Source organism: Rhinichthys klamathensis, unplaced genomic scaffold, assembly GCF_029890125.1.
Source record: "Rhinichthys klamathensis goyatoka isolate OS25496 unplaced genomic scaffold, OSU_Roscu_1.1 h1tg000210l_1, whole genome shotgun sequence".
Lineage (NCBI taxonomy): Eukaryota > Metazoa > Chordata > Actinopteri > Cypriniformes > Leuciscidae > Rhinichthys > Rhinichthys klamathensis.
The window spans coordinates 3,539,842-3,564,654 of record NW_026606735.1 but is presented as its reverse complement, the minus strand read 5'-3'; the positions used below and the strand labels follow the sequence as shown (position 1 = coordinate 3,564,654).

Sequence of the window (24,813 nt, the reverse complement as noted above, 5' to 3'; positions counted from 1 at the left end):
TCTCTCTCTCCTCTCTCTCTTCTGTGACCGGTGACACTTTAGTATGCATGGGCAGCCTCAGGCACTGGAGAGCTAAGGTTATGATGAAGTATGCATTAATTAACAGTGCCGACAAACACACTGATATTGAGGTAAAGCGAGATCTTTGCACTTGAATTGGGTGGGTGGCTTGCTTAACTGAGGTCTTATTACAGATTAGTTTTCTTATACAAGGTATTGGTTTTCAAAAGATGCAAGTTGTGATATAATCATAGTTTTAAAAAGGTTGCCCCTAAAACATTACACAAGATAAGTACTTCGGTAATAAAGTGCAATATGTAGTGATTTTGTTCATTCGTTTTTGTTGGTACAGCATTAGTGACATGCCCACAAAAAATGCAATGCTGCTCCCCCATGTGTCAGATTATATACTGAATGTTCTCAAAGGGATTTCTGAATGAAGGGCCTTTACAATCTCACTAAAACTTACATTAAGTACTACTCACAGCACTAAGTACACAATGGTTGACCTGTGACTGATGGCTGTGCAAGTGCTGTAAACCGCAAGCTAAATGTCATGAAAACACAACAGGATAGTTTACTCAAAAATGACATTTCTGTTTTCATATACTTTTTTGTCCATACATTGAAAGTCATTTGAGAACACTGGGCCTCGTTCATGAAATTTTAGAAAATGTACGAGTAAATTCAGAGTAATTTGTAAGTAAAATGGACCGAATTCACAAACGCATCGCTAAACAATCATTTGTAAAAAGGGATGCACGAACACATTTTAACTAAAATGAATTATTACATGAAAATGTAAAACGTGCAGGCAAATACTATTGGTGTAATCTATAATAATAATAAAAGAAAATGGATTACACAACCACTTTCAATAATTTGTTTTATATATTACACTTATTTCCACATTTAACTAATGTTAACATCTGGATGTTTTACGCACCATGTACATGTGGTTTAGCCTGGGAAAACCCAGACAACTTCCGGCAAATTTAGATTTGCTCTGAAAGTTAGTCTAGCAAAGAGCTGATTCAAGCCCATTTCCAATCCGTCGAAATCGAGGCACCAATCAGAAACGTTGGGGTCGGCTTTACGCGATGACGAAAGCAGATTTTGTAGCCTACTTTACAAAGATGGATGCCGCCGTCGAACATCACTCGTTCGAATCAGCTATCGCGTCTGTTTTAAGCGATTTGAACGTTTCCTTTTTGTTAAAAACCGAGCAAAGAACAACACTCGGAGTGTTTCACAATGTTTCTCCGCCGCTCTGCATACATCATCTCCTTCATCGCTCTGATTGGTTTTAGGTCTATCCGCGACGTCCGTTGGTGACGCCCCTCTGGAAATGATTTGTCTATGACGCTTTGCCAGACCATAACTCAGTTACAACTGAGAATGCTCTGGTTTTAACCAGGCTACATGTGGTTGGGAGCAGGTGTACGTTTTTTTTCATACCAACTAACATAAAAAAAAAAAACACTTTTGCTTTATGCCCAATTTCCACACAAAAAAAAATCATTAATGAGGCCCAATGTTTTTTTGGATCCCACTGACTTGGACAAAAACAATTGAAACATTCGCTGAAAATATCTTCTTTTGTGTTCTAAGAACGTTATACAGGTTTGGAACGACATGAGGGTGAGTAAATGCTGACAGAATGTTCACTTTTGGGTGAACCAACCCTTTAACCGGTTTGCGCGTTCCTTTGCAATCCTCGCAGCTAGCAGTGCAGTGATCCGCATGGTTTTTGGCTGGCTGGAAAAGTGCTTCAGAATGTGAGAGCTCGAGTTGTGGTGAAGGGGGAGAAAGAGCAAATTGTTTTGGAAGAATTTCACCACAGCCTCTGTTGGGGAGTGAAATGAAAGGGGATGACGTTCGATTGTTCCCACATAGAATTACACAATGTTCATCACAATGATTCTCTTGCTCAAGTCGAAAACCTGACAAGAATAATATGCCCCAATGACACCCACAGGACTACATTTATCTTGAGAATCCCCAAGAAAAAAGAAAAAAACACTCCCTTAGTGCTTATTCTCATTTGCAATTCAATGCTCCAAAGGATCAATGCTTTTACATCATAGAGACATTATGACAGCTTAAAAGAAAGAAAAGAGTTTTTTTCAGTCCTGAAGGCACTTAAAGGCAATGCAGAAAGATCAAAACCCAACACAAACGACGAGAGACGAAAGCGAGGTCCATAGGGATGTCTCAACTACAGCTCGTTTTGAACATTGCCCAACTTGTAGTAATTTCAGGCTTTGGTCCTCCGCAGTCCATCTCGTCGATTCTCTCTCTCTCTCTCTCTCTTTTTTTGTTGTTGTTCACTTTGAGTCTGAATTGCTCTCGACATGATTGTGACATCAATCCTCCGCCGGTTCAGCCAGCTCTCTTACATCTGAAGAAAGGAGTTCTGTCCTCCTCAACAACAGGTGACCTACATTAGAGGTTAAAGAGCGAGTGAAGCAGAATCGTATCTCTCTCCAGAGGGGCTCCGTGGATTTTTTTTTCTTTTCTTTTTTTTTTTGGTTATGTAAGTGGTTTTGTCTTTCAGTGTGCTCCACATGGAGTCTCACGCTTTCTTTAATGCGGACGCTTATCGGTTGATCACTTCTGTGAAAGCAGAGAAAGAAACAGCTGGGCCACTTTATCCATTTTTTTCGCCATTGGTCATTTGTTCGTTTTGGTCTGTGGCAACAGAAACATTCCAGCGCTCCTTTGCTAATCAAATCGCTTGGTTTATTTGTGCACCTGTCACATGATTTGTTGAGATGCAAATTGAGAGTAAGCGCATTGGCCAGCTCATTTTGCGCAGTTTATTTGTTTCTTACCAACAACCGATCGGCACGTTTAGACTGGGCCCTGCGCTGGTCATTTGAAGTGAAGTAGGGACCGGTCGGATCCCTTTTCAACGCCCAGCAGCAGAAGACCAGCATTGCGTACAGTGTGTGCATCTTTTAGGGGGCTAAAGCAGCCGTAGAGGTCAGAGGCGTTGAGGTTAGTTTCCCACGAGAGGGCTGAGGTCTCCATGGTGGTTCTTGAGTTTCTTCTTAAACAGAGAGATGGTGGAAGGTCTGTAGAAGATGATCCAGGGTTCAGACGTAGTGCTCTGCGCACACGAATCTGACCCGCTGATTGACGGGATGGATGGGGATCTGAGAGGGGGCGACAAACACAAAAAGACGATTGATTCACATCAGTCTTTTATGCGCTGCAATATGCCTGGTAAAAATCAAATGACATGTAAATTGTGCAGGCAAACATCCATTATGAGCAAAATAGACTCTGTAAATCTGACAACAGTGCAGTGATAAACCTGCACGACTTCCTTGCACCTGCAATAAAACCTTCTGTAAGCTAGTCTATTTCATCACAATTCTTCATCTCATGCTTAATAGTGGCATCTCAAATCGAAAAACTTTATAAAATATATTTAGTTTGTAGCATAGGTACTTACTTTACAGTAAGATGCAGGAGCAGCTTAGCTACCATGGCTATGACTGTTAGCGTTAGCAGAGCAGCTAATGCGTAGATGGTCCACACTGTAACACATGACATGTTTATTAGTGACAGACAGTAAAACTAATGCAGCCTCATAATTACAGTTACTAAAGGGGAAGGCTATCACTAGGAAAACTCAAGTACTAGTATAAAGAGTGGCTAGCTTTAGAAATGTAAAGCACAGAGCTAACAGCTAAAATTTGAAAGCTAACAATAAAAAGAATTAACATGATAACCATTTTCGCCAGCTCCAACATTACAGTAAAGTTACAACTTTAATATCATAATATATTAATGTGGGATCTCCCAAGGAAGCTTTCACAGTCTTTTTGTTAAATTTATCTTTTAACAGTCGTGGCTAATGTTACCACAGTATATTATAGTAACACTAAATGTAGTTATTAATATTCAATATACCCCTTATGGAAAACCCACATTAATTTCATGTGTTCAACATGTGTTTCACATGTGATCTCATGTGTTTCACAGGGGAATTTACATTGGATTCACACAAAAATGTTCCAAAAGCACACATTTCCCATGTGCAAAACACGTTTCCCATGTGGTTTTTCTTATTGATGGCTTTCCTGGAAATTTTGTGAAGCAACATTGTTAATATTGTGATGATTTTAATGCACTTTATACATGGCCAGTAGGTTCCCTAAACACTGTGTTATTAGACTAGTTTTGCTATCTTTAATATGTTTTAAAGCATTTCTGATTTAAACTTTAGTAGCAAAACATTTTTGCTACTAAAGTTTAAATCAGAAATTTTCAAATTTTAAAGATAATGTTTAGGGAACTCAGAAGTTGTTCTGTGGCTTTAACTTTAAAAAAGATTTAATCCAATAAATTCTACTGTTGAAAAGCTTGAGATCAGTAAGATTTTTTAAAAGTCTCTTATGCTCACAATTTATTTGATTAAAAATACGGGTAAAACAGCAATATTGTGAAATATTATTACAATTTAAAATTACTTTAAAATGTAATTTATTCCTGTGATGTCAAAGCTGTATTTTCTTTAGTGTCACATGATCCTTCAGAAATCATTCTAATTTGCTGATTTGGTGCTCAAGTAACATTTCTTATTATTATTAGTGCTATGTTTTACTATGTATGGTAATATTGGAGTATATATTTTTTTAACTAGATTAGTTTATTAAATAAATGTCCAATATACTTGCAAACAAATTACTGAGCAAATACATAAATATCAAGATATATATTGAATCTGAACTGTACAGGGATATCATTTTTAGGCATTTGGGCAGAAAGGATAGTTACCATGGTAAACTGTAGTAAGGTTAAGGTGATACATCGCCTGTTTTTTTTTTTTGTTTTTTTTTTTTTTTTAATACAGTATCCAGCTAAATTGTTACGTAATCTCACCAGGCTATCGGGCTATATTTCTTATATTTAGTATAAAAAAGTGAGGAAAGTAGCAGAACTGAAGCAAAATGAAGAGAACTGGACACATACTGGTGCTGTGGCCTGTGGTCCGACCCGGTCCAGGCCACTGACCTGGCATGTTTGCAGGACTTGATGTGATTACATGTGATTGATGTGAGTACAGGAGCGAGGATTTTCCACTCTGACTGGTATTTGATTTTGCTGTAGTGCTTCCCGTACCAGGCCGCACTGTACTGGTGTCCTCTTCATCACCATCGTCATCCTCTTCCACAGGTCTGACTCCTTGATTGCTTAAAGCTGTGGGGAGTTCATATGTGGTAATCAGCCAATAAAAAACAAACAGGAACCCAAAAACTCCTTGTTAAGATATGCTGATCATCTGATTAAAATTCATAACGTTTCCATTGACGTCCCCCCGGACATTACGGAGAGAGATTTCAAAGCTCTTTCAAAAAAACATCACGTCTCTCTTTCAGCGTTGTGGACGCAGATATAAACGCAGTATGTGGTGTTTGAATCAAAACTCTGCCTGCAGGGGAAAAGGGCCCTGTGAATAGTGAAAGCCAATTTGCTTCGCTGACCTTTTCTTTCAGAAAAACCTTTTTCCATTTCATACTTCCCAGCTTTTATTCTTCCTCAGATTGTGGTTATTGAACTCTGCCTCCCAAAACAACACAACAGAAAGTGACAGCGTGTCTGAAAATTGTATAGATATGACAAAAAAGCATCCAGAGAGTGCTGCTTACACACATTTGGTTTCTATTTCATTCTTTTTATATTACTATTTTAAAGTCATAAAAACAGCAGAGCGTGTTTAGTAACATCATATGATGCGTAATTTTAGAGTTATGTTGTTTTTAGTTTGTGTCTCTTAGCTATGAGTACATTTACTGTATGTGTCGTCAAATTCAACAAAATACACTAATCAAAAGACTTATAGTATTAAAGACTTAAAGTCCCACTCCGATCATATTTTGAGCTATTTTTAAACATTCTCAGTGGTCTTTAAATTATGATTATGCCATTTTTAGCCAAAATCACAAAACCTGTGCCGTTTTCTGGGACTTCGCTTCAGCAGAGCGGCAGTAGCTCATTAGCAATTCGCCTCTGCGTTGTGGGCGGAGCCGTTGGCACGGAGACGACCCTCCCCCTGCCCGTTGCTGAGAGCTCTGTCTCTCCCGCTAGCTTACATCCCCAATACCGGTGGGGCAACAGTATTATATACACGTTAATTATTATTATCCGAAGTTAATCAAAGTTATCACCGATCATTATTTCACTCCAAGAGGTCGCGTGTGGAGACGCCCAGTGGAGTTACTACGTCACAACTCCAGTCTATTTTAGCCGGCATTTTAGCGTCTGCTACTGATTCACAGCCATTTGAATGTAGAAATACTCAGAAATACAACTTTGAGCTTATTTTTCTCAAGATATGTCCTCTAACATCAGAAAAATGCCACAAGAACATGTTAACACCTAGAAAAACATTATTTTCATCGGAGTGGGTCTTTAAAAAGACAAAAGACTTAAAAAGTATTTATATATATATATTTTTTTAAGTCTCTAATACTCACTAAGGCTGCATTTATTTGATCAAAAATACAATAAAAACAGTAATATTGAGAACAATTCTTTAAAATGAACTGTACGCAGTTGTAAAGGTAAAAAATATAATATGTGTGTGTGTGTGTATTTTTTAACAATATATTAAAATAAAATGTATTTAATATATTTAAAAATGTAATTTATTCCTGTGACGTCAAAGCTGAATTTTCAGCATCATTACTCCAGTCTTCAGTGTCACATGATCCTTCAGAAATCATTCTAATATGCTGATGTATAGCTCAAGAAGCATTACTTACTATTATCACTATTGAAAACATTTGTGCTAGTTTTGTGAAAACTGTGATACATTTTTTCAGGATATTTTGAGGAATAGAAAGTGAAAAGAACAGCATTTATTTGAAATATAAATATTTTGTAACATTATAAATGTCTTTACTGTTATTTTGGATCAATTTAATGCATTTGCTGAATAGAAGTATTGATAAAAAGGTAACACTTTACAATAAAGATAATTTAACATTAGTTAATGTATTAACTAACATGAACTAACAATGAGCAACACATTAATTACAGTATTTATTAATCTTTGTTAATGTTAGTTAATAAAAGCACAGTCGTTCATTGTTAGTTCACAGTGCATTAACTAATGTTAACAAATACAACATTTGATTTGAGTATTTTTGTATTTTGATTTGATGATTAGTAAATGTTGAAATTAACATTAATTAAAAATAATAAATTCTGTAGAAGTATTGTTCATTCTTAGTTCATGTTAAATTATTGTAAAGTGTTACCGATGGGGGGAAAAAAGTGCAAAATAAAATAAAATAAAAAATCTTACTGACTTCAAACTTTTAGAATATATGTATGTAGAATTTAATTTCACACACTTTTTTTGTAACATTTGCAGTGATATGATTATATAAATCAGTCAAATGTTTCCAAATAAATATAAATCAAAAGAAATCCTCACCATGATAAAGAACAGAAAATCCCTGGGCCTCATTTGTCCTATCTGAGAAAAAATACAAAATGACAAAGTCTGCGGTGATGTTCACGATGTCCCGCGGTGGATTGCGGCCATCGAATCGTGCCACCACCCGATTGGAGTTTCCATCCAACAGTTCCACCATATCAGTCTGGTCCACGATATTGAAGAAAGTAAAGTTGAACAGAAGAACGGAAGCACCTGGAACCTGGAAGAGCAACATGACAAAGATAAGACAGCTGTCAGTATGCCAGATACATATTATGTGTTTTGGCTCTAGCAGGCTCTCTCTCCATTAGCATATTAAAAGATTATACCTGAATGGTCCAGTAGCAGACCCTGCCAGGTCTGTATTTGTCTGGGAAGTCAGGAGAGTAGATTACTGCAGAGGGCGATGAGTAGTTTCCTCCACAAGCGCCTACTTTTGCTATAGGAGAAAAGTGAGAGCTTAATTTTTTCCTTAACTTATAGTCCGAGTGCTTTGCACAGGTAATGAGACTGTGAAAACTTACTGTCGAAGACAATGACACGTCCGTCGCCTCCACATGGCTGGGTGTGGTCTCCAAAACACACATGGTTGCACTCTGTGCTCGGAGCATCACCGTGACGATGATAATCAAGGTCGTTGCCACAGAAACAAGCATAGCCTGATTCCATACCGGCGAGCTGGAAAAAAGTATTCACAAATGATCATAATTCTCTAATGCCTGGACAATCCAAGGGTGCAGGCAATCAGAAAAAGCCAGCAAAATACAATATATATTATTGATTTCATCCCACACAAGCAGATGCACATGATTACATCTTGGACAAATATTGATTCTTTTTTTCTTCTCTTTTCTTTTTTTCATTAACTGTGGAAAAATTGCTTAAAATCACAATTGTATAGAAAAGGTCATGTAAGTAATTTTAAGTATATTTTAAGTATATATATATATATATTTATATAATTGGGTATAGTATTTATATAATTGGGTAGCAATCTTGGATGTACTGTACATTTGTACTATATATTTTTTATTTTTAATGTAGTAAAGATGTATTATATTAATGTAAATCTAATTAGAATCACCATTAAGAATAATGTGAATTACAAAATAAATAAAGCTTAATTTATATATATATATATATATATATATATATATATGCATTTAGCTAGCATGCATTAAAACTTTATGCTAAATAAAATTTCTGGTTCTGATTTTGGGATGAAATGTGACCCATACTTGTTTGTAAAATTCCTCCATAAAGAGGTAACGTGTTTTATAAAAGAATGCATAATTTTAGCTATAAAATCTAACTGGACAAGCCACATTCATTGCTTTTGTGAAGGAACCAATATATGTACACGTGACAACACATGATTCTGTATTAATGTGCCAAAACATAGTGATAATAATTATATGGCGAGGTGGAAGACGTCTCCCAAACAAAACGCTTTAAATGTGGCATCGGTCTGTTCTATCACTTTCTATTGTATGCATGTCCCATGGTGAAATTGGTACCTTGTATCTTTGGTTACGGCAGAAGCTGATGCAGTTCTGAATGGTGAGTTTGTTGGAGGTCTGGTAGCCTCCGGATAGAGGTGTTGGATCGCCGCTGTCCTTAAAACAGCCCAGATTACCAGGCACTGAAAGAGAAAGATACAAAAAATGTAAACATATTTAAAAAAAATCACTGGAAAACATGACATGGCCATGGCCTTATGCCCATGTCGAAATTTAGAAACATCAGCCGCTATTAAATGCAATAACAGACACACTTGCAAATCATTAACTTCCTTCTGCCGGTAAATCGTCTGGAAACGTGTCTTAAAGACTGAGGTGTTTTATGAACTATGATTAAAACAGCACGCATGGCCCAAACAGTGTGAGAACGAAGACTGCCGTATGCGACTAAACCTCATCCTAAGGGAATGCACAGATGGATTCTGGGGGGTTTGTTAATTATAAACTGAATGAGATCTCAGGGTGAGAGAACACAGAGGTCAGAAAGAAAAAGAGAGGCAGAGAGAAAATGTCTGAAAGCCCATGTTGGTGCCATTAAGTGTGTGTGCTTTATCTATGAAACAACTAGAAATCAGCTCGCAAACCCAATCTTAAACCAGCAAGGTCAGTTGAGGCAATTTTTGGTAGTTTTTTTTTTTTTTTTGGCATGGAAAGACTTTGGGCTCGGAGTGCAAGGATATATAGCAACTAGGGCAAAATATTATTATATTGTTGTTTTCCATTTCATGCATTATCGATATTTATCATGATATCCATCTACCATTAATGGGAAAGTAATGCTTTCCACATATTTGTCAGACCTTGAGAATGATAGGCTGTTAGATTAATCCATATCCAGTGAAAATATCCAGAGCTTATTATCGTTATCGATGTAAATTTCATCGCAATCTCAATATGATATTCTTTATCGCCCATCCCTAATAGCAACCAGCCAGAAACTTCATAGCAAAGTGCTAAAACCATTCAGAGCACCCAGCAACCATTCAGAGGAATTCAGCACACACATAATGTTACATGCCTTTTATGCAAGAAATGAATGGATGATTGGGATTTGTTTGTGTGAACGTAAGTGTATCTGTTCTATCTGAAGAGTTTTACAGAACCATTTAGATGACAGTGTAGGATAAATAGTGAAAGGTTTGATTGCAGACTGGTGATAAGGATTCAAATAACCCTCTCAGACACTCCAGAACTCTCCAAGAACACATCTCAGCACGTCAGCACTTGCACAGGCCTTGTTCCGCTCGCTGGATACAATGAAAAGTTTTGTTTTCAAAGGGATATACACATGGGGGCCAACTCAGGCCACACACACACACACACACACACATTCTGTTTCTCTGTGTCTGTGTGGAAGTGTTTTACTGAAATATTTCATGCTGTTTGATGAACAGTGAAATTACAGCAGGAAAAGTTTGATAATGAAGTTTATGCAGTCAGTCAAAACACACACAGATTACTACACAACAGATTGTGACTGTAAAATTAATCTCCATATAAACAGATCTCGAGTGGGTTTGCTGAAAATAAACAAACAAAGTAATTATTAAAGGCAATATCAACTAATAAATACACTATTTAAGGAGGACATACTATTAAATATTTATTAAAAAAAATAGTTTGTTACAATTTCTTGATCCAAAGACATGACCATTTTACACCATCTGGCGATGTCACGCGCACGACGTCACGACGTAATATGTTCTGTTTGACGGATTGTGTCGCATAATACAAAATTGACTCTTTCAATGAAGACTGATTAGGCTAATTTCATAATAGAAAAAAAAATCAGTTTTCCTTTGTATGCAAATATAATATTCAAAATGACCATAACATAAATGTTAGCTATAATATGAAGCATAAGTCGAGTTGAACAGACAAAGACTGTGCAAACCCTACAACTTTCCTGCTTGTCTAAACACAGACATGTACAATATAATCCACAGTCTGTTCCTCTTATTAATCAGAGTGTAAAAAACCACCACAAACTGCAGTGCAGCGTGTTCCTCCCCCTCATAAATCTGGAACAATGTGCACACGAGCGGAGTTGAGTCAAACACGGGCCTGTTTAGTGGACTGGATCTGAAGATGATCCATCGCTGCCAGCGAGGAATTTCTGGGTGGAAATTAAATGGAAGACTGCATGTAATTATGATCGTTAGATAGAGGACAAAAGCCTTAATTACACTGATATGCTTTTACAGAGAACAGAAACTAATTTTTCACTCTCGGATGCCTAGGGAAGAGGGGGAAAAAGAGAGTATTTCTCTTGGCCGTTCCTTTGCCACTTCAATGGCAATAGCTCTGAACTTGAAAGCAGGACATTCTGCTCTCCAGGGCTCATGCAAGATTAAAGACCGCAGATCTTCTGCTTCTGACAGAGTGATTGTACTTTACCATCAATTTATCTGTCCTTTACCTCTCATCACGCACCGGGTTTGCATCCCGCTGCACGAAAAAGGACACATCTCTTTCACCAGCACAGCTGCTGTTTTAGCAAACGCCATGTTTTTTTAGTTAACTTACCTCAGAAAACTTCAAAAGAGTGTTGGAGAACGTACCTCATGCAGTTAAGATGTGCTGAACATGGGTAACAACTGCAAATATCCATGCTTTAAAAGTAATACAATCGACTTCAAAGTGTAGAGTGGAATTTGAAGATTTTATAAGGCGCTTGGCTGGCGAACGCAATGGCATTACGTGTGCTAATGTGCCTCGTTTAGACTGGCTCGCATCCAGATACGGCTTTCAGGAAACACACACTTTCACAATGGAAAGATGCAACGCATGCACACACACACACACACACACACGTCTACTTTTTACAGGCCTGCATCTGCATCTCAACATGGAAAGAACTGGAGTCTTAAATTAAACGCAGTTGGGAATGTGGCTGGTTCCACTGCTGAAATACATAAAATTATTAAATGCCTCACAAAAACACAGTGATATTTGATACTACGCAGGCCCATGATGAAATATCTATTCAGTGTTTTTTTTTTTTTAAGATTGCTGGTTTGATTGGCGGTAGGGGCAGCCAAGGAACTCTGATGACATTTACAAGTGTGCCCTTGAGCAAGAGACCTGAGTTAGTTCACAGTAAATCACTTTAGAGGAAAACTATCTGCTAATGACAAAAGAAAGAAGAAAAGTCGCTTCACCCTGATGTACAGCTTACAGGCATAGATCGTAACAGTTTGAAAAACACGTTAGAGTACGATCTCATTCTAAAAATGGCAGTGACCTTTTCCTATTGCAAGTAGAGCTGTAAAGCTAAAACTAATTTAGTGTGATTAATTATTTAAAAATGCAATGAAATGTATTTTTCCTATGTAAATTCTTTTCAATCATAGGATTTTCAGATTATTGGAGAAACTCAAGTGCAGCCTTTATGTTTTTGCGAGCGCAGAGTCAGCATAGACCCAGCTGCTACCCCAACTACCGAGGAACGTGTGGTAAGCAGGACAGGACAGGACAGGACAGTTGCGTGATTGCTAATGAGTGTCACCTGCACGCCACACCGGGCTCGAGTGTCTCACGGAGGAGCTCCAGATTGATAAAAGGAGGAGCGATGACAGTGAAGGATGAGAGAGGACCAGGCCTGGACTATTTATGTTATGTTTTGTTTATATGTGGTGGGAGTCGTCCGTGAGGGGCTGCCTTCGTCCGTTCCTGCCTCTTTCTTCCCTTATCAACAAACCTCATTACAGAACGTTCTCAGAACTTTGGTTCTCTCAGAGTTACAAACAAACCTTCTAACAGTAACATTAATACTGTAGAATGTTAGTTCAAAGTTATCTGGTCTTTAATAATGTTCTCAAAACATCAGCACAAAAACGTTATTTATACATCACTCATGGAATGTTTTTTAGTTGGACGTTGATCTAACGTTTTTGAAATGTTACTACTTGTTCCGGAACGTTCAGAGAACATTCACAAGATTCTAAGTTAGCTAGATGCTAGTCTCACCCTCAGACGTCACGCACACAAAATTGAAAACACTTCAGAAGTTTCGAAGTTGTCTTCTGATTGGATGAATTCTACAGGATTTCTGGAAGACGTGTGTGACTTGTTCTTTAATGATCCACCTGGAAACAAAGATGCTGCGACGCCAAACCCCCTCATGGAAAAAGGAAGCCATCATGTTTACAACTGTGACAATGAGGACTCTTTATATGAGAGCTCTTTATAAGACTCTTTAAAATAAGTCCAAGCGTTTTACACACCGGTCTGTTATTGTAGGGACATCAACGTTACGTTTTCACGCCCATAAACATGACGTGGAACAAAACAAACTGCGATTGGTTACTTTACATGTCAGCCAGACGGCCTATGGGCGGTCCTTGACCAATGAAAGCTGCGATGGAGTCCAGACCTTCTGCCGTCAGTCTGAAGGTCTGGCTACGTGAGACTAGCTAGATGCGGATGAAGGTGCGAGATATGACGCTACAGCTGAAGAAGACAATGTGTATCATCTATGAATTAATATAATTTGCTGAATTATTAATTAACAATGATTAATTAATAAGCATATCGTTGCCACTACGCTGGAATGTTACAAAAAAAGCAAATGGGGCCGATTTCATTTTGATAAAGTGTGGTTATTGTTAACTTAAACTATTAAAAAATATATATAAATTGAAATTGTATTAAATATTAGATGAAAACCTTAAACTTAAAAAATGTGAACAAAAATTAGAAATGACAACTGACTGAAATAAAATAAGTTTACTAAAAGTACTAAAATGACTAAAACTGAAATAAAAATAAATAAAAAGCTAAATAGAACTGTCAAAAAAAATAATAACATGGCAAAAGCACAACAAAACGACTCAAACTTAAACAAAAATGTAAATAAATAAAATTATAAAATATAAAAAATTAAATTCTAAATATTCATAAATATTATTTAATATAATCGCATCTAAAGAATACACTCAAAAAGGAATCAATTATTCAATTAAAATACGCACAGATTATTCAATAAAATTTTAATTGAAAATGTTAATTGAAATGCATAAATGTATCCTTTGTAACCACATGTAGCATGTACTTGTATACATGTACGATAACTTTTCCAATTTCAACCCCGATCCTTAATCACAAGGCCACCAGCACTCATGAATTATCCCCAATAACCCTCTTCTGAAGAGTGACAGTTCCACTCTCATCTTCAAAAACTCTACAGCTACAGTAAATACCACTGATATTCTCTTAAGCTCACTAGAACCGCCGATATTGTTCAGAGCAGAAACGATGGTCTCTGGCTTTTTATTGCACATCATATCTCAGCTGTGGTGAGTCATCCGTGCTTTTCGCAATTCATATTTTCATTATCGCAGGGCTTGATGGGGGTGACGCAAGAGTGAAAGACGTGTCACAAGTCCGCTGAAGCAGAGGCAGACATAATAGCATTCAAAAGGAGAGAGAAAGAGAGAGGGAGAAAAACTGACAAAAGGAAGAAGGAAAGAAACACCCAGATAACAAACACAACAACATCAAACGCTGCAGATCTTGGCAAATGCATTTGGCAGAAACAGCGGATAAGCGTGTCTGAGAGGGCCTCTCTCTTTCCCTCTTTCATTCTCTCTCTCTGTGTGTTATTAAAATAAGGTAATTACAGACATAAATTCAGATGACATCTGCGGTGCGTTTTTTCCTCTTTCTTTTTGCAGAGGATTGTGGGTGTTTCTTATTTCCAAAATACATTCATAAGTTTCTGTGCCACACCCTGCAGACTCTGCCAGGAACACTTTTAGTTGAGAGCTGAGATACACTTGAGGAGAGGGGGTGAAATAATAAAAAGACGTTTTGTTATTGCTAATAAGACAGTCTGTCTTTCTGAATGTTTAAAGGGATAGTTCAGCCAAAACATTTTATTCTGTCATCATTTGTTCACCATGTTGTTCAAAACCTGTATGACTCTCGGTCTTCCACAGAAATTTTAATAATACGCAGCTCGCTCTTTTTCATGTAGTAACAATGAATAGTATCATAAATGTTATGACTCTCTACTACACTACCATTCAGAAATGTTTTTTCTTTGAAAGAAATGAATAGGCCTACTTTTATTCAGCTAGGATGGATTAAAATGACCAAAAGTGACAGTAAAGACATTTATAATATTACAAAAATGTACTGTCAAAAATGAAGTCCACATACACAAACCCACACATAGTACCTCCCACCACATCAACAGGTTTATTCCACAGACGTAGACTATTCCTCTAGCTGTTGCAACACAAATTCATTAACACTTCTACGGTCTTGTCAACACCTAGTGCTCTCAAGGGCCGCTCACACTGACAGCAATTTTATTACTGGAGGTCATTCAGTTGCTGTATTGTTGGAGAGAGTAGGCGTTCCTATTGCTTGGTGCTTTAATGTTACTGGTGGACTGACAGTATCAATGCATTAGTCAAAATCTCTTTGAATGCCCACAGTTTTTTGTATTATGCTCGTGCATGTGGGCAGATACAAATCATATAGAACAGTGAAACTGCTCACAATAACAAGAACGTCTTGCTCATTTCGTCTAACTAGTGGTTTGTTAGAGTTTAACTAAGTTGACAGAACTGTTTTGTTTTTTTACTCTTTCTCCGCCATTGACGGACATTTCCGTCATTTGTGAGATAACGCTTCCCCGCCGTTGACGGAAATTTCCAGCTTTCTGTGTTTTCACTGTTATACTGTAGGGGGCGCTATTACACATCTGCTGAATCTCCTGATCAAAACACATGTGAAGAAGATGCAGAAACAATGATATTAATGATATTGATGATATCAAATAAGGAATCTAGAGTTAAAAGAGATCAAATAAAATAATTAAATAACTTAAAGGTGCTCTATGTAACTTTTAGCGGCCTCTAGTGGTGATGTTTCAGATTGCAACCAAATTTTACAAGAGCGCTCGTGCTCGAACTCGAGACAATACCGTCTATTACGCAAATATCTCGGCGAATACTAGACGGATTCGGCGAGCACCGAGCTCGTTGGGACCATCTAGTCGAGCTGAAAATAACCATATAAGGTCCATAGTTTTTGGTGGTGTTTTCGCGGAGATATTAACAGAAAACCATCGGGCGTGCTGCAAAATTGCGGACGCCGGTGACGTCACGATCTCAGAAGAAAATCGCTCGTATCTCTGGAACGCAAAGACCCAGAGAGCTCAAATTCGGGGGAGGAGGTCCCAGGGGAACCCTTGCCCGAACGCTAGAGTGGCGGGCCTCGGGGATGCCCCCTACCGGATCGCCGTTCGCTGAGACCCCCAATTTCGAACGGCTATAACTCGGGGAGCCGAGCGAGTTGGACCTCGGGGGTGGGCTCGTTCGAAAGGCCCCGTCCAGCACTACGAACGATTAGAGTCTTGGGAATATTGATCAAAGATTGACTGAGATCTAAGCCGAAAAACGTGCGCCTTTAACCGGACGTAACTCCCTGACCGTCTACAATAGACTGTATATAAGGAGAGAGGCTCGGGAGCGCGCATGCACGTCACATGGGATGGATTTCGCGGTAAATCCGACCCGGAGACTTCACATAGAAATAGGAATACTGGCCTTCAGAGGTAATAGCAAAACTCGACAAGTGGATCATTTTAATGTGTGATTACAACCCCTTCACACACAGGCAATAAAAAAGGATTCATTTTAGTAGAAAAGTTACATAGAGCACCTTTAAAATGAATTGACAAATAAATATCTTGTAAATTAAACATTTATTTAAAATTACTATTTTGAAATTGTCACTTCACATTTCCGGTTTCTGTCTGTATGAACAGCAATTCAGGGACTCGCAGTGCAGTGTGGGTAGAGGAGGGTTTTTAACCTCTAGCAATTATCTAGTTTTAGTGCTGCACTTCACAGTTTGGTGTAAAACACCTATAAAATGACTATATTAAGCAACTGGGGTTTGGTGATTTGTTGGTAAATCATTCAAGAGTCCTCATCCTCTTTTCTGCTTTTAGATCTACATGTCTGTCATTAATTCAGATACTAAAGTTGTGTTCCTGTTTTGGCAGGCTCCCTCCTGTTACAGACACACTTATCCAGCCCAGAATACATGTGTTTTGGTTTAACTTTTTTTTTTTGTACAGTTACAACAGCTGGATCTGCTTCGGAGTGAAATTAATTTGTTGATGTTGTGGATCATTCCACAAAAAACAGACTATTAATATGCTTTCATTTTCTGCTCGGGGGAATTTGACAGTGTAGCTTTGTTTATGAGGCAGGCGTTTCTGACTGAGTTTCTGTTTGCGTTATGCCGCACTTTACCCATGACCCTTGTATCTATCATACATTTAGCAGCTGAGATTTACACTGGGAGAGAGAAAAAGTGAGAATCAAAGGAACAAGTCAACGGGGTCGTTCCAAACATCTTGAGAATAAATCTTCGGTTGGAGTACAACATGCAAGGAACACAAACAATACCATCGACCCTTTAGCGGAGGACTGCTGCGCAACTTCACGGCATACTTTCCCATGCCGTGCATCTGTAAGCCGGCGAGCACATTGCATTAGTCGTGCCGGAGGCCGTGTTACGACACAATTGAGGCAGAGATCAATGCTTTTCACCGCCATGCCCTTCAGGGAGTGACTGCATGCTTAATTAAAGATTGAAGGAGGCGTTCTCAATAGAAACAGAATAATTAAAGTGTTTTCAGAGGCTGGAAAAGTGAAACAACAGGAATGAACAGTGAAAAGAGCTGTATAGATCTCATCTCAACCCTCGCTGGACCTGCCCTGGGTCATGAGGTACGGGAGGACCTAAGAATTTAGAGAGACAGAAGAAAATACAAAAATAGCACCTGCTTTTCTTCTCCTAAAACACAAGAGGGACCATTAACATCTGCTGAGTGGGGAAAAAGAACAGCAATTTGGCGTTTGTACTTTGTTTGGTTAAAGGGGATAGTTCACTTTGAAATTAATTTTTGGTATGTTTTATCTTACCTCAAGGGCATCCAAGATGTAGGTGTCTTTGTTTCCGCAGTAGTTTCAATTTTGATATTTTTAGGTCAAACCGTCTGTCAGTCATATAATGCAGGTCTATGGTCACTTCCTCAAAGAGCATGCGCAGACCGAAGCGCCCGCGCCCTCAGATCACTTGGACGTGGCTGTGTTTACAAGAGGTAAAAACAATATAAATACTGTTCGTTTTCTCACACAAACCGCTCGTTTTGTGTCTTAGGCCATCAATGTGTACTTACATTTACGAGTCATTAAATCATGTTTAATTTGGACTTCTCTGTGCATGCTCTTTGAGGAAGTGACCATAGACCTGCATTATATGACTGACAGACAAGAACGGTTTGACCTAAAAATATCAAAATCGAAAAGAAAACTACTGTACAAATACTACTGTATGATTTTTTTATTCAAAATATTTCTTCTTTAAAAGTACTAAAAAAAAATCATTCATGTAATCGGAATTAAAAAAGGAATCAAACCCAGAATGATTCAGTTCCTTAAATTACTATTAGATTTGATTCTCAAGCCAGTCAGTGTAAGTCAGTGTAAATATGACACTGAGACCAATCTTCTCATCTGTTATTGCAGGAGGTTAAAGAGCAAATCCAAACATCACCCTGAGCCAACCATCACACACACACACACACACACACACACACACACACACCTGTGACTGAAAACTGAGCATGATCATTGATTAAAAAGACAAAAAAATGCACCTTTAACAGATAATGTTGTTCGCTTTAAGAAAATAAATTCCTCTGTGAGGAATGCAGCTGGTTCTCTTATGACTCACACTTGACTGTTAACCATCCCAATTATTTGGCACTAAACCTACATGCTGAATATTCACATACTATAAAAGTGAAAGTAAACATGATAACCGTCCCAAGTTTATCTGCACATTGAGTGATTCGAATCAGTGCTGAGTCTGACAGTATATAAATAAACATCAAGTCCGTCCGTTACATACAGAAAGGCTTTTCTACATACCTTTTCTAGATATTATAAACTAATACTTAATTATGTGTGTGTGCGGGTTGGTAAAAAGACAAAAAGTCTGCAGAATGTTAACATGATAAGATGTCTAAAACAGGTTATTGTTATTCAGAGAACAAACAAAAAAAACGCCACCAAAACAGAACAAACAAAGGAGAAAATCTACCTCTCTCTACGTGCTGCAAAGATAAGTGTCATTTTGCACATGACAGCGTGCCTAATGGAGATTGGGGCAAATTCTGTTCTTTCATCCCACATAACAAATAGGGAAACAGCCTCAGGTGCATGTACGCGTGTCAATTGTGATGCTACAATTGCACCGACTGCTTTCTGATTTTACAGCATAACAACTGCCTGGAGCTAAAAAGTCCAACAAATCACCTTTCCATTCATTGCCAAACATTGTGGGCATCGTGGCTTTAGGGCACCACCCAAGACCCAAGACCTATCTAATGATATCCAAGCCGAAACAGAAGCATGCGGAGGACTGTACTTGATATGGGCGATGCCCTGAGAGCTGAAGGAAATCTGGGACATGAAAAAAAAACCAGATGGGTTACAAGCCGGTACACACAAACACATTTACGGTAAACCAGACTCAAAGCAGTGAGCCTAACAGAGAAGACAACTGACTGTGACAAAAGCTGTCCTAAATTTGCCTGCCGTCCAAGACAGCCTCAGCCCAGAGGGGCATTAGTTGGGTGGGCTTTGTTAGCTCCACTCGGGCACAGAGATACTGGGCATCCAGACAGATTAATGTGTGTATGGCACTTTTGGGAAATGGGTCAGTGAGTGCAGTTGTACTGGGCAGTGAATATGGAGATGGAGGAAAATTACAAAAAAAGTCACGCACCACAACCCAGAGATGGGCTATAAAATACTGAGAAGCAGGCCTTAACAAACCACCACAGAACCAGGAGTGGATGTGATTGGGGAAAAAAAGATCAAATTGATGGATTGCCATAAACAACAATCCTAACTAGATTTTAACTAAAGATTCTCGCTTTGGATGGAAAGAACGGAAGTACAGTCAATAATATCGTTATCCAGAATGGTGATCTTTCAGCAAATAAAATATATATGTAATACACTACTGTTCAAAAGTTTGGGGTCTGTAAGACTTTTTAAATGTTTTTGAAAGTCTCTTATGCTCACAAAGGCTACATGTATTTCATGCCTACATGCCTATTTTAATATATTTTACAATGTAATTCCATCCTGTAATGGCAAAGCTGATTTTCTGTAGCAATCTTCAGCAGAAATCATTATAATAAGCTGAATTTGTAATCAAGAATTTTTTTTTTAATTATCAATGTTGAAAAAAAGTTGTGCTGATTAATATTTTTGCAGAAACAGTGATGTTTTTTCAAGATATTTAATACATAGAAAATACAATTTCTTTAAAAAAAATTTGACTTGAACTATAGGACCATAAAACAATAAGACATATGAACTGAACTGAATATACTTTCCCCCTATAGTTTGCATCAACTTAAATATGGAATATAACTTTGGAGCTGCAGATTTCCCAAAACATGGTACATTAAGCTTGAATTGCTTTCTAATTAATTGAGCTAAATTAACATGCTAATTTGACCGCCTTAATTTACACATTAACTTGTCATGATTGATATGGCTGTAGAATATGTAATCTAAGTGAACTTCAGACTGAGCTCTACTGAGATTGTTTCCTGGTGTATGTCACAGCTGTTAAGTTTTGTATTCATGCTCTACCCATCCTGTGATACTGTGTGCCAGCTCTTGTTTATGTGGTGTGATTAGTGAGAAGAAACTGAGGAGCTGGGGATATCAGATTACACACACACACACCCACATTCTCTTTCTCTGCCAGTACAGTAGAAAACACACTTAGTGGGATTATACAAATCTGACTGACAGAAAAATGGGTTTGCATTCGTATGCACATGCACACACATACATGCCCTCGAGACATGCACAGAAAGACTTATTCACTAATACCAAGAAAGAAAGAAAGAGAAGTCTGCACTGATTATATGAAATAATACTGAATACAGATACATCAATAATTAAACTAATCACCCTATAGCTTTGAGGTAAACACATACTTTCAACACACAGATGCTCTTATACACTCTCTGGATGGAAAATGCAAAAACGTCAAGTGATGACAAGCACCGCAAACGTATCTGTGCATGCTGGGACAGTGTGATTTCTGATGGAGCAATTAGAGTCCTTTCCAAAAATGCGGTTTTGCATATCAGTTTTATAATCCAGATGATGGGAACTTCAAGTTTTTTGGCCAGGTTCCTGCTTTAACTTGTGCTCATTGTTGATTCGATGTTATTTTCCCCACTTTAAACACTTACTTTGGCAGGTCGGAATATCACAGTATTTCCAGTAGATTCCGTCTTCAAGATCTGCGATGTAACACCATGGCCGGACATCTCCATCTGGGTTCCTGTGCGAGAAAGAGACTAGTTTACAACTGCAAACTACTTGAACCAAATTAGTTCACTTCAACAACAATCAAGTTCCTCTTTTGAAAAATTAGGCTATTTATAGATACAGTAGAAGTTACTAGAGAAACAAGCTATAATTTCAGTAAGTCTTTCTACAGGAATCATCGTTACACCATTAGGTGGCGACCAATGACTTGTCTTTATGAGTGAATCACTGAATCATTTATTCAAGTGATTTGTTTGAAAACTGATTCTGAATTGTCCCAATTCAGAGGCTGCATCCTTCGAAGGGCGAATTTGAAGGCCGATTGTGTCACAACGGCGCGACGAAGGCCGTCCAAATTCGATTGCTCCTTCAAATGCGGCCTCCAAATGAGTCCTTCGTTTCCCGTGAAATAAAGGATACAACAGATGGATACAACTTAGCGGCCTTGCCTACCCCAGAACTCATTGCGTGCCAGTGACGACGTGATTTTTTTTTAAGAGAATTTGCCGAATTACACTTTTAAACGTAAGTACAGAGTTTGAACTTAAATATCTAATGATACAAATGTAAAAAAACAACAACTTTACAGCAGTTCAAATGTCAATATATTACTAAGATGCAATTATACAGAAATGGACCATGGTGAACATATTTAGACAGTTTGTGAACCCTGTTTTTGTTTTCAGACAGATTAATATAACTTTCAAAAAAGTCAGGAAGTTTCAAGAACACAATTCAATGATGATTCAAATGAATCAGTGAATTGTTAATAAACCTGATAATTAAAATAAACAGTCTGAATGAGCCACAATGATTCAGACTATCCAATCTGAGAAAGAGAGAACTTTCAGCATGTTTAGGACATAATATAAATATGCAATATAATTCGACATAAAAATAGTGAGCTACACTAACGTTCAAAAGTCATATATTTCTTATGTTCACCAAGGCTGCATTAATCTGACGAACAATACAGTAAAAAACTGTAATATTGTGAAATATTCTTACAATTTAAATATTTCCAGCAGCTATTACTCCAGTCTTTAGTGTCACTCTGATTTGATTTGGTGAATCTGATTTGTGCTCAGTTCAACAATGTTGAAAACTGCTTAATATTAGCTTATTAGCTTAACATAAAGGTTATTTGATGAATAGAACGTTCAAAAGATCAGCATTTATTTGAAATAGATTTTTCGTTGCTACTGACTCCAAATTTTTGAATGGTAGTGTAACTTGAAAACAGCTGAGAAGTTGTCACGCCATATTGAAAAATGTTAATTAAGTAGCATCACTGCTTTTAGTTATTTACTGCACGTAATTTAGTTCAAGCGTAGCTGTCACTAAAGAGAAAAGCCTTTTCATGGGTTGTCAGTCAGACAGAAACACCCCCTACAGCGGGAACCTATGTGCTTTATTGAGCCTCTTTCTCTCCCCCTGCCCTGTCCATCCAAGCATGTCCACCTTCAGGTCGGCGTCTACGCGAGGGCCCAGGGAAGGGCTTTGTTCATTTCCAGACAGTGACCTGCGGAGTTCTCCGGCTTTGTCTGCTTCAAAACCCCTTTAAGCTCTCTGGTGTGTACTTTAAACCTTGATGCCCAAACCCCAAAAAGCCTTCAAAACAGAGTATTGATTACAGCCGCACAGCTAGACGAGACGGTGATTGGTTGATTTCTTCTTGAACCGAACATTCATCATAAAACAGTCTTGCCGAATGCCCCATCACGTGCGCTACGGGTGCCCGCGCCGTCAGAAATAACGATAATTGCGAGAAAAGCTATTCTTCTTGTCTTTAAGGAGCTACAATGCAACATCTCGAGCTCGACCCCGAGGCGACAGCTATCTGATTTCAGCCATTGTGCGGTGGAATCAAAAGGGCGTGCCACGGTCTTTTCTTCCCCCATCAAAAACACTTTCCAGCTTCTCTTCTTTTCTCTTTACAACAGGAAAGTGTATTGAGTGAACCGTCTTTTCATGTGCTTTCTTTTTTGTGTCCGGGGGAAACTTAACCTCAGGTTGGAGTCAGTTAAACATCTCCCATTTTTCCCTGCTTTTTTTTCCCTTTTCTGTTGAGGAGAATGAGATCTGGCCTGCTAACAAACCAGTCTGGCTTTGGAGCGGTGTGTGTATTTCGACCATCAAGTTCGACAAACCCCTCCAGCCTGATGGGATTTTCATTATGACTCAGTCAAGTATAATGGATTTTTGCATAGGTTTTTTTTTTTTTTTTTTTTTAATAATGTATTCTCCTCTTTAGGAAAGACACCTGTTTGGAGCTGAAGACTTGAGGGCAATTGAGGTTCAATGGAGGAGATTAGATTATAAGAGGAATCTTTCCCGTTGGCAGACACACATAAACATACTCATACACTGTGCCAGGTTTCTATATGGCTTTATCTGATCCAGTCTACCTCTGGGGTCACATGGGGAGCACTTAAAGGAATAGTGCACCCAAAACTGAAAATTCTGTCATGATTTAGTCACCATCATATTGTTCCAAACCCACATAACATTTGATCTTCTGTGGAACTCAAAAGGTGACATTTTGAAGAAAAGCTTTGGACACTCTTTGTAATGAAAGTGAATGAGAACTGGGGCCAGCCAAGCTACAAAATGACTAAAAGCACCATAAAAGTTTCATAAAAGTGGCTGATACAACTTTAATTTAATTCAAAATGTAATCGTTCATCGCTAACAGGACTCCTACTCATGAACGTGCCAAGAAACAATCTCCAAAAATGTTCTTTAAAACTGATCTTTTCAATAATTTGTTCATGAATTTGACTGTTCTGGTTCTTGAGTTCAACTCAGTAACTCAAAGAAGTGTTGGCAACTGTTAGCAGCTCACTGGAGGGGAAGATTATGAGTAATTAACTTAAATTCTGATCGCAGAATACAAAATGAGACTGGCTGAATGGGGACTACATGCAGTTTTCAAGTTTCAAAAAGGACTCCAAATTACCATGCAAGTATCATAAACGTAATTCATATGACTCGTGTCAAAACAACTGACTAACCGACAAATTAACTGACACAAAACTATTGCATGTGCACGAGTCATGTCAATAAGCTAATCTTTAAATTCATCTATCTGTTTAACCTCTAATCACTCCCCTCCTTCCCTCAAGGGTGAGAGAAAAGCACAGCCACAGAGAATGCTGGGGTGAAGTGCCATACCAGATATAATAGGTGGCTTTGATCACCAAACGCAGGCCTGTTTGCCCTCAGGACTCGAAATGCGTGGACGTGTATGTGCGCATGTGTGTGTGCAAAAGTGTACTTTATGATGCTAAGTGTGTGTGTGTGTGTGTGTCCGGTTAAGCCTGCAGGGTCAAGTCCCTTCAGAAAATGAGTATAGAATCTCAGGGCCTTTCATGTGTTACCGTAACGATGGGATCATCATCTGTCCGGGCTGGTTAATGGGATGGGGGATTACCCCTGCCTTTAG

At 38.2% G+C, this 24,813-nt stretch overlaps 1 protein-coding gene across 3 annotated transcripts in view; it reads right to left on the bottom strand.

Moving 5' to 3' along the window:
• Positions 1-1,462: 1,462 nt before the first annotated feature.
• The window catches only part of kremen1 (kringle containing transmembrane protein 1), a 62,913-nt gene continuing 39,562 nt past the window's right edge, over positions 1,463-24,813 (bottom strand). Inside the window, exons 3-10 of one of the 3 annotated variants that reach the window (XM_056263929.1) lie at positions 21,290-21,381; positions 8,974-9,098; positions 7,981-8,134; positions 7,786-7,895; positions 7,454-7,676; positions 5,026-5,211; positions 3,461-3,545; positions 1,463-3,158 (exon numbers count right to left, since the gene is read on the bottom strand). In XM_056263929.1, the coding sequence (XP_056119904.1) occupies positions 3,002-3,158; positions 3,461-3,545; positions 5,026-5,211; positions 7,454-7,676; positions 7,786-7,895; positions 7,981-8,134; positions 8,974-9,098; positions 21,290-21,381 (1,132 nt within the window). In that variant the 3' untranslated portion in view covers positions 1,463-3,001. Of the gene's footprint in view, positions 3,159-3,460; positions 3,546-4,983; positions 5,212-7,453; positions 7,677-7,785; positions 7,896-7,980; positions 8,135-8,973; positions 9,099-21,289; positions 21,382-24,813 lie in introns of all 3 variants that reach the window. The other 2 variants (XM_056263930.1, XM_056263927.1) reach the window with 2 other exon arrangements.